Genomic DNA, 10,279 nt, shown 5'->3' on the forward strand with positions numbered 1-10,279 from the left:
ATTGTAAGTTGATTGCATGCTGGTAAATGTGCATGACATAATTTGTAAGCATATGCCAACAAGTATGCAATAATGAAGGTACGCTGACATGCACAACGTACGAGGTATACCAATTTCAGGCTTGTTTTAGCCTAAAGACTGTTAAGCTAACATGTTGATCAAATTCAAACTTTGTAAATTTGGGTCAATATCCCCCAGTGATAGTTATCAAATGGCTAGTGTGACATTATCATCTCTTCTGAGCAAGGGCAATGTGTTGATGTGTTTACTACAAAATGTAATCAAGTTGTGAAATGGTTTGCAGTTGGTTGACTGTGTCAGAGCCCGAAGCTTTTATCATTTACAACTCATGTAGGTCCTATTTATTATTCCCAGTCATTCATCCCAAAATGTCTAATTTCTTTTTCTTTACATCGATCACAGATTTGCACAGAAGTGTGTGTACACTGTATAAATGAAACATCAAGATAATTTGTTAGATACCATGCCTGTAGTGAAAATGATAAGGTTAGACCCCTGGATGCATACTGGGAGAACCTTCAATGGTAGAAAGTTTATGAATATTTGGGGGGAAACTTCAGGAATTTGAATGTCTTTTCACCAGTGACAGGGAGGTCCGCATCACATATCAATCAACAAGTGTGGGACACTATCAACAGTTTACGCATTGTTATTGTATAAAGGTTCAGAAATAAAGGATGGACAAGACTTCCTTGTGAGTTTAATTAGAGACTGCCCAAGGCCAGGTGGGAGCTTTCTTCATGCTTTCAAAATAGCATCAGCTGAAATTTACTTTTCTCAAGGCAAATGGAGAGGTGTACTTATGAAGATTGAGACCAAGCGTATTAGTCATGGACAGAAGAAAGCTTTTCTGCTTGGAGAGGGTAAGGGTGCGTTCATGCAATACTTATTTTGGCCATAATCGGCGTTTCGAAACATGATTAGCGCAAAACACTGTTGCGTTCCGGCTCACTCTGATATGAGAACCATTTTAAAGTGAAGATGTAAAATGCACAAAAAGGTGCATTTATGATTGGCGATTCTCTCTTATCGTGTTGAATGGATCAGCATTTCAAAGTGCTGATTCTGTCTTCGCAAATTGAGCATAAACGCACCCAAAGACGCACAGTCTTGTTACCCTCTTTTTAGAATTCATGTATTCATCTAGGCTTATACATGTAGGCACGTGAATGGTTCAGTGTAAATTCTGCTGCTTGTCCAAGTAATGTACACCTGTTATGAATATCACAGAAATTTGTAATAAAATGAATTACAAAATTAATTTACATGTATGCCTTGATGATGCTGTTTCACGTATCTTGCCTTCATGCTAAGGGACTTATTTCAGTGTAAATACAAATTATTGTTTGCTTTCTGATTCCCAGAATTGACAGTTTTAGCCAGACAAGGAAGAAAGTGAACACAAATAGAAGAAATGCAAACATTGTACAATGTAATATCAGATAATCAAATGATAAAAAGATTTTATTACATATGCTTTTGGTACACAAAAAAACCAAGAGCCATTAACATATATACATACATTCATACAATACATTTGTACAAAAAAACATGCATATAAATATTCTGTCTCAATTTCTAATGTGTTAAATCAATGTTTTGAAACAGCTTGATCTTGTACATGAGACAGTATCAAATGAAAGTACAAAATTGCATACAAAATTATATATCATGTACTATAAATATATACACATAATAGGATTACTTTATTTTTTAAACAGTTATAAAGAAAATGGCATCACAAAGTTAACATGACAAGGATGGTTTGTTCAAATTTCCTTTCAGCTTTCATGAGGCAAGAAGTTATGAACCTTTATGTCAAATAATTTTCAATGGTATTAAATCATTTTGATAGATCGCAAAGTTTTGTCACATACTTGTCAAAGGTACCACACTGATTTTTTTAATTGCAGATTGGAAATTTAAAGCATGAAAGAAAGATACAAATGATGTGGTCAAGATTTTTTATGTACTTACATTATTTTCTCATCAATTATCATCAAGGTGAGTACAAAGCCTCTTAAAAGGATAATATCAGTGTCAGCCATATATGTCAACTTTAGTATGTTACACAACTGCAGTGATGTGTTGTAAGCTTCATGCTTGGGTATTATACATGAAAAAAAAAAAAAATGTTTCTCTGTAGAGTAGCACACATGACTCCCTGCAACAAGAAAGCCCCCTGATGTGGATCTTCTTCCCATACAAACAAAATATGAATACAGCTGCAATCATTGATGTGTAAAACTTCTCATTAGTTGCAGGCAAACTTTAAAATCTTTGGAGGGGATGGCTCTCTGTTCTAACAAAGTTTCAAAGTCTTTCCACTCCCCCGTGTGCACAAATCATACACAAGCCCTAAAACTTTCTTCTTCTTCTTTTTTCATTTTGCAATGTTTGACAGTTTAACATTTTACATATGCTGTAGAAAGAAATGCAAGAAACTTCTTGGATTAACAGACATTACAAATGGTAAATGCTCTTGGCTACCACATACGTACAATGTACTCGTACAACATATTGATAAATTCGTATAGATAACTTGACAACAAAAACAGAAGACTGGAAAGCCTGTGTGCTCTTATCAACTTAATTTTGCCTTCATAGTGTGGCGACCCGTACATACAACTATATTTGACATATGAAATGCCTAATTTCATTTTACACAAAACACTTCATACTGCCCTGACAGTAGTGTACAACTACAGTAAGTTTTTTTTTCCTTCTGAAAATGACAGTTACAATGTACCTTGGGACATGCTCAGATGTTACCTTTATGTCAGTAAGTAACATGGCGCACACACACATGTAGTGTCCTGAAGCATGCACAAACACCACACCACACTATAATTCAGTATAATTCAGGTACACTACACCACACCACACCACACCACACACATTCTCCAAAAGCAAATACTGTAAAAGCTGGAAACTTTCCATAGTGCATTGAAAATGTATATAAACAACACAGCAGCCATGATCAAAAATGTGCAGCATCATGCCTATCTTAACACATCAGTTCAACAATCGTGCTGACACAACTTCAAGACTGCAAACTTCAATTCAAGGGGATGTTTCACTCAAAAGTTGATCTCAAAAGTTAAAATCAACTTTAGAATTATGGTATGCTACTAATTTCCCTATAAAGTTTTATCAAGCTTTCAAAATCCACTTCAAATTCTGATCAAAATTTACATAATTCCTTTGTTACTTTAATAGTTCATCTTGTACATTTATGACTGCATGAAAAGGTCTCAAAAATTTCAATTGTCATTAAGAAGTTGGAACACCAATGAAGACACACATTTATGTAATTTTAAGTTGATCTTAAATTTTAAGATCGACTTCTTTGTGAAACACCCTCCAGGGTCCCATTTCATAAAAAGTTGATAGCAACTGTCATAGTAACGACAAAAATCCAGCGTCCTGATTGGCTGTTGCTATTGGAAGTTGCCATTCCAACAAGAGTTGCCATCCTAACATCTTTTATGAAATGAGGCCCAGGTCTGTACAGGAGAAAACATCCCTTGGCAATAAATATCTGATTTCATGCAGTTCAAGTGTTCAACATGCCAATTAAAGTGTGTTCTCCAAAATGCAGTGTAAAGTCAGTACGGTATCTAAAGAAGTCTTTTACACAGTGAGAATTTGTTCAATATAAAAGTATCGGGTACTAAGTCAGATCAGTAACAAACAGCAAATTAAAACAGATGGCAACATACAAGTACATACACAAGGGCTTGACACTAACTAACATCAATTTTTACTAGCCCTGGGCCACCACTAATGTTGAGCCCCACATACACACTCATACACACTCACAGTACTTTGACTAAAACCCTACAGAGTTAATAATATCTCTCAAAACATTGTACATGTACTCAGTAATTAAACACTACATTTTAAGCAGTTTAGTGAGAAATTCTTGCTAACATCAATTTGACATTGAACAGTTGGCAAGAAAAGTAAGCAAACCCTCTTATCTGTGCATTTCCTGAAATTAGAGCATTAGATGGGGATTTAACACAGGCCAACTTATTAGATGCCTCTCTTCAATGACATAAAATGTTGGATTAAGGTGTGATAGTGAATAGTCCCCTTTCAAAACCACATATCTGTGCTAATGGATTAGGGCATTAAGTTGGATACTGCAGTAAACATTGCCTTGAAAAAGTGTCCTTGTTTCAATAATCTAGGACAGAACTTACTGTTTCCTTTGTTTTTTGTTTTGTTTTGTTTTTCTTTTCATTTGTTGAAGGATCCTAGTACACAGGAATTTGGTCATGAACAGAGAACTCAATGAAGAAGTGTCTTGCATGGGGGATATGAATTGGGAAAATTCTGACAGCTTTTGAATGGTACAAATATTAATGGCAGAAATATTACTTTAATTAAATGATGTGGGTGTATTTCACATGGATTTCATGTAAGTGATGAAATTTTACAAATTATCATTAAAAACTATTAGTTTTGGCATCTTAAAGTACCATTATTATTCAAATACTGACAATGGCAATTCAAATCTTCTAAGATCTTTTACAAAGTACCATGGCAGCCTCCCCAAAATCAACTGTTAACATCAAAATTACCTCGCAGATTTATCCATGGACGCACATTCCTCTGCTCCAATCTGCTTGCCAACACGACAAATGAAATTTCTCCCAGGTACCTTACAAACCAGAAAGATGGTTTATTACATGCATGTTAAATCTGGGGTCACATAAAATAGAGATCTACTGCAGGGGTTCACTTAAACTGGAAAATCACAAAGTACCCGTACCAACATAGAATGAACGAAGGCAACATGCATCATCAGGGTAATCTGATAATCCCTTTTTTTTTCGTGATTTACAGTCACTAATATAATCCCTCTAGGAATAAAACCACAGTGATAAGATTATAATCACTATGGTATGCAAAGATGGCTCACATTTCAGTTCATCGATATCACACAACACATTTTACTGTCATAGCATTTCATCAACACAAAAATGCCTTTCTTCACATGACTGAATATTTCATGCAGGTTAAATTCTGCTTGCTCCACACCACACCACACAAGAAGGTGAACAATCTAAAAGCTAACCACAATTTTGGAATCTTCTGAGCACTCTAGAGCTTTTGTTTATATTTTTTTCTCGGTCCAACCAGGTCCAAGCTGAGGCAAGAAAACAATAATGATGTATCAGAGTCACTGAAAAATAAGTTTAGGTAGGGTTTGTTTGTTTGTTTGTTTGTTTGTGTTTAATGGAGCATACATCTGATATGAATGGCTTTCATTGAGCAATATATGCAGCAGTACAGGCATACATATCACCCAAACAAGTTCTCATTTCAAAGGGAAAAAATGGAGGAGATTAGAGTCTTGCCAAGCTCCTTGAAGCAAATATTTCAGGCTGGGAAAACAGCTCTTCGGTCCAAAAACACTTCCTTGTTTTCTGCACCGCAAATTCTATTCCACAGGCAATGATCATATATGTATTATCCATATCAATTAAAAAAACAACACCTAGGAGCAGGGATATCTTTATGATGATATAAGGCAGGTTATGTCAACATGACAATTTTCCTCTTTTGGGGGTGGGGGCTAATGTCGGTCCTTATGTCTATGGCTATGTATGAGAAAGTATGCTGGTAATTACACACAGATTGATAAGCAAAGTAGAGGTTTCAGAATGTTGTGATTTTGAACATCAAACCTGATGTTTATTTGCCAAGTGCAGTCAACCATTATTTCACCATGTCATTTGCGACATGAGAATTTTGCATCACATATAATGTCACTAGAAACGTAACCTACACGTACTCGGATCCCTCAAATCGACCTTTCAAGGGATCCATGGATTTCTACTTGAAGATAATCCTCTATAACCCCATTGTGTCCCAGTGTCCTTTGTGGAGGGCTGTGGTGGTTTAGCATGTCAGTTGGCTTGCAACATTATCACAAAGGTTTATCACAAACTCAAATTGCAGTCAAGATACTGTGGAAATTACCAACCCCTCTCCCCCCCCCCCCCCCATGAAAAAGAGTTTTTAGATAAATTATGTTGTAGCTCAGAGCAAGCGCATTTGCATGGTTAGAGAGATGTAGTATCTGAAGACTTAGGTATGCTCAAAAGATATCTAGCTTCACAGAAGAATGCATGATCTACACATTGAGTAATCGCACACTTGCCATTACTGAAATGAATATTGTACAGGACTAATCAGGTATTTGACATTATTTTCTCCTTTTGTATGTCTTTTTTTTTAGTGGGAGGGGGTGAAATGATTACTGAATGCTGGATTTAGCTATCTAAATATGTTACATATGAACCTTGTAGCCAAGCAAAATAATCATCTCACCTTTGAGACAAATTATTTGCTTGTTGAGGTGTGAGTTTTCCTTGCCCTCTACAAATTATTTGCTTATTATGCCACATTTGACACTAGATGAGATTATGATGTTACTTAATGGCAAATTACAAAAAGGTTAGAAAACAAGAGTATATGAAATGTTAATCTTCTGATAATAAAATCTTAAAATCTAAGATAGAATGTGATTACAGGCATAAAAAGATGGACTGCATGCCTGTGAGACATTGCTTTCTTCACATATAGAAAGTACTCAATGGAGCACAAACTGTCCATTTCACCTCTTTTTCATTAAAACCATGCACCTAAAAATAGCAATTCACTAGAAAAGTTGAAAAGTTTAGAGACATAAGTATTACCTATGGCAGTTCTGTGATAATAGAAGTGAAATTTGTGAAATTATTACTTTTTTAATTAGATGGGAGCTTACGATACCCTGCCATATTTGATTCCATTCTATATGTCAGTTTTTCTTTTTGTTAAGAAAAAACAAACAAAGGTAATCATATTTCATATTCTCACAAGCTCTTGGGTACACAGCTCTCTTTGAGTATTGTTCTTAACCAAGACACAAAATTCAGCCTTCACCAAAGTGGATGTGCTGCAAAACAACTTTGGATAAATATTTCAGCCAATGGAAGCAAACACTGCATTGGAATAGAGTGTGTAGCTAAATAGAATTGTGTGAAAGACTTCATTATCTTTCTGGTTTAAAAAAAAAAGTGTTTTTACTCATGTCACACTCACTTTCCATTGCACATGCACTCAGTCTTTCTGAATCGGCACCACGACTTCATCGACGTCCACTGGATTCTCCATCCCGTTACCGCCGGGTGGTTGTTCTGCCGGAGGGGCGGAGGGTTGTTCCGAAGTGGGTGCAGTGGGCTGACCTGCAGGGGGAGGCATTCCTGGTTGGCCTTGCTGGTAGGGGTAGCCGGGTGGTGGTGGTGGAGCACTCTTAGGTGTCTGCCCCCCGGCCGAGGACTTGCCACCTTTCTTGGCCTGGCGCACCGCCGTCTTAAAGATGGGTATCTTGTTACGATAGCGGCAGATAAAGATCAGGGTGCCGCAGCATGTCAGCAGGAAAAGGGCAGGAATCGCCGTGGCAACGCTCAGCACAATAATGGCAGTGGTCTCCGATGCAGCTAAGAAACATATGAAATGATAAACACAACATGCATTACATATTTTCCACATCAGTTTGAAAGCATGGGTACAGGAATCTATCTTCAGTAGTCTCAAGTTCAAAGGTACAAATGTTAGAAAAATGCAGAGACACATTCAGAATTTGTGGAGGTTGGATATATTTACAGTCAAATATCTTCTTTTTTTGTAAACATTTTGCCAAGATTTTGTTGTTGTTGTCACTGTTGAAGAAACATTTAAAAAGATGCAAATCATGACTTTTGACACCATCTCTAGATCTTATAGGCAGTAAACTTACTCCCTTTGAGTACATTTTATGGTTGTTTTATTTGACGGTAATATACATCAGAAACTTTACTTCCAAGTTTAAAATCATTTCACCTTGACTGTTTACAGTCAGTAAACATATAGATCTAGATTCTATCATGTATATCATATGCTAGATTACATACCGGGGCTTTCTTTACTCATTGAGGACAGGCTGACTTTGCTACAACACCCATTTCCCATAGAAATTTGTTTGCGCATTTTCATATTCAGGGCTCCTCCTTAATAGGTTAACAGAGCAGTCAACATGTGGAAGAAGAGACTGTGGTTTCTGCTTTTTCTATGAATGCCTTTTAGAATTTGGTTAAATGAGTAGAGTCTACTTGAGGGATGTTATTACATCAGATTAGGGATAATGGCATTAGAATCCTATAAGTTTCTCACTCTCCAGCAACTGGCATCTCTCCCTACCACTTAAATTGCATATAATAAAAAGCTTTATTAATAAACTTTATAGATCTAGATCCCGTCAAGGCCCTAACAGAGACTCCAACTCTCCCGTTTTCGACGGGAGATCTCCCGCCGAAAGCCCATTTTTGCAAAATCTCCCGTTCTCCTGCTTGAGATTCAGTATCTCCCGCCCAGGCTCTGTGTCTCCCGCTTGAAATGATTTCTTACTTAGTATCATCACATGTTGAAAAATAAGCCTTAGATAGCACAAGAGAGCATCTGAAACCCTAGAGCCCTGGACCTTGGCCGCAAGGAACTTCACACTAGTAATGTGCGAAGCGCGCATATCAAGTTTGAGTCTCCCGTTTGCTAGGGGTTTCAGGCGGAAGAATCTCTAGATCAGAAGGTGCTTGGGGTTGGAGTCTCTGCCCTAAACATGTTTCACGACGAGTCTAGACATTGTGCCTATGTGGCCTACTAACCCCGCCCAGGGCACTCCATTGTACAGTTGTGCTGTATTTTTGTTCTGGCTGCCATGCTGGTCACAGTTAGAGTGGCCTAAATCTAAATATAGCAGTTTAGATCTACAGATAGTACAGGAGAATTGTAAAGCTATCTGTAGTAGACTATCCATACCGTACCTTTAAAGTTTCATAATTCAAATTTAAATTTACTGCGTTCTTCAGTTTCAAACTTTATTGCCAATTGTGCAATAAGCCAGTTCGTAGTTTGAGCATGAGCAGAAAAAGGTCATTCATACCAAAACGCATGATGCGACTACTGATGGTTTTTAAATTCACAAAGGTAAATTTAAGCATGAGCTGTCATATAACGATTATTCATGCAATCCTTGTACATGATACTTGCCATTACATTCACCTGACTGGAAACCTGCACCTGGTATTTGGCAATATGAATATAACTTAAACATGTTTTAATGAATTCAATACAAAACAAAGAAATGGATCCTTCCCCCGAGGGTTGTTTGACGGATCATTCTGGTCACCTGGTCTCGCTATGCAAGATCATTTTTTGTTTAACGCGAACTGGCAATTCCATAAATTGTATTGTGGGCCAGTGGCAGTAATATGTTGCTTTGAATATGAGTGAAGTGCCTAACCAACTGAGAAAATAGAAAGGTCATTTGTACCAACGTGCACGTGCACATGTAGCCCGACCAGACGCCGTGCGCTAGCAACACTTGTGTACAGCGACAGGACTGTGTATAGACATACTAGTAGTTAGTGATAATGGTAATTCATGAATTATGAGCTATAAAAACCCTGTGCTGTGTACGAACTGGCTTATTGGAATTGGAAAGACAGCAAAACTCAGGATCAACGACAACGATGCACACATCTTATTTCACAGAGAAAAGAAATCAACCTTGATCGAAGAACAGACTCTAACTTAACTTAAATTACATCATCGTTCCAGAAAATCTGAAAGAACAAAACTGACAATGACATAGTTGGAAGGTAACTCAGGTTAGAACATAAATGTATATACGTGGGACTACACACGCTGGCGTCATGGCCAAATCATGTATGGCACGTCCTCTGACAATATTTACCTTCGGAACCACTGATGAGCATATTCAGCACAAAAACAATGGCGGGAGAGATGCACTTTCTTCCAGACGATGACATTCTGGTTATTATCTTTATTATTATTACTCTTTCAAGGCGGAAGACGTAGTGTTAGCCTGCGATCAACCTGCGCTCCTGAGGAAGAGCACTTGATTGGTCATGCATGCATCGAGCGAGCTCAGTAGACGTTGCCAGCGTGCATGGCTACAGCGCAGCGCGCAGATCACATCGGGATGGGCGTGGTTTTGTTTACATTTTTTACTCGCTGTCCAGACATGATAGTGCACGATTATGATTACGAGTTGGCATCAACGCATAGACTGCAGTGTAACATGAGACAAGAGTGATTTTGAAAAGCGAAAGATAATATGGGCGTCTACCACATCTACCACATCTACCACAGTGGCTAGTCTTTGTTCTTCATATTTGCTATGTATTGTATAATGTAATAA

At 37.5% G+C, this 10,279-nt stretch overlaps 1 protein-coding gene across 1 annotated transcript; it reads right to left on the bottom strand.

Annotated features, from left to right (window-relative positions):
• Positions 1 to 6,754: 6,754 nt before the first annotated feature.
• Positions 6,755 to 9,886, bottom strand: LOC139721453 (uncharacterized). The gene is made up of 2 exons (XM_071632769.1): positions 9,812 to 9,886; positions 6,755 to 7,520 (listed from the first exon to the last, which is right to left on the bottom strand). Exons 1-2 carry the CDS (start codon positions 9,831 to 9,833, stop codon positions 7,141 to 7,143), a joined length of 402 nt encoding a protein of 133 aa, XP_071488870.1. The 5' UTR covers positions 9,834 to 9,886; the 3' UTR covers positions 6,755 to 7,140.
• Positions 9,887 to 10,279: the final 393 nt, after the last annotated feature.

Source organism: Diadema antillarum, unplaced genomic scaffold, assembly GCF_040938485.1.
Source record: "Diadema antillarum isolate AM-2024a unplaced genomic scaffold, OU_Dant_1.0 scf00000143, whole genome shotgun sequence".
NCBI classification, from domain to species: domain Eukaryota; kingdom Metazoa; phylum Echinodermata; class Echinoidea; order Diadematoida; family Diadematidae; genus Diadema; species Diadema antillarum.

Excerpts from the sequence above, each read along its gene's own strand:
- LOC139721453 (XM_071632769.1), bottom strand. The coding sequence starts at position 9,833 with ATGCTCATCAGTGGTTCCGAAG. Across the intron at positions 7,521-9,811 it reads GCTCATCAGTGGTTCCGAAG|CTGCATCGGAGACCACTGCC; the intron begins GTAAATATTGTC and ends TATGTTTCTTAG.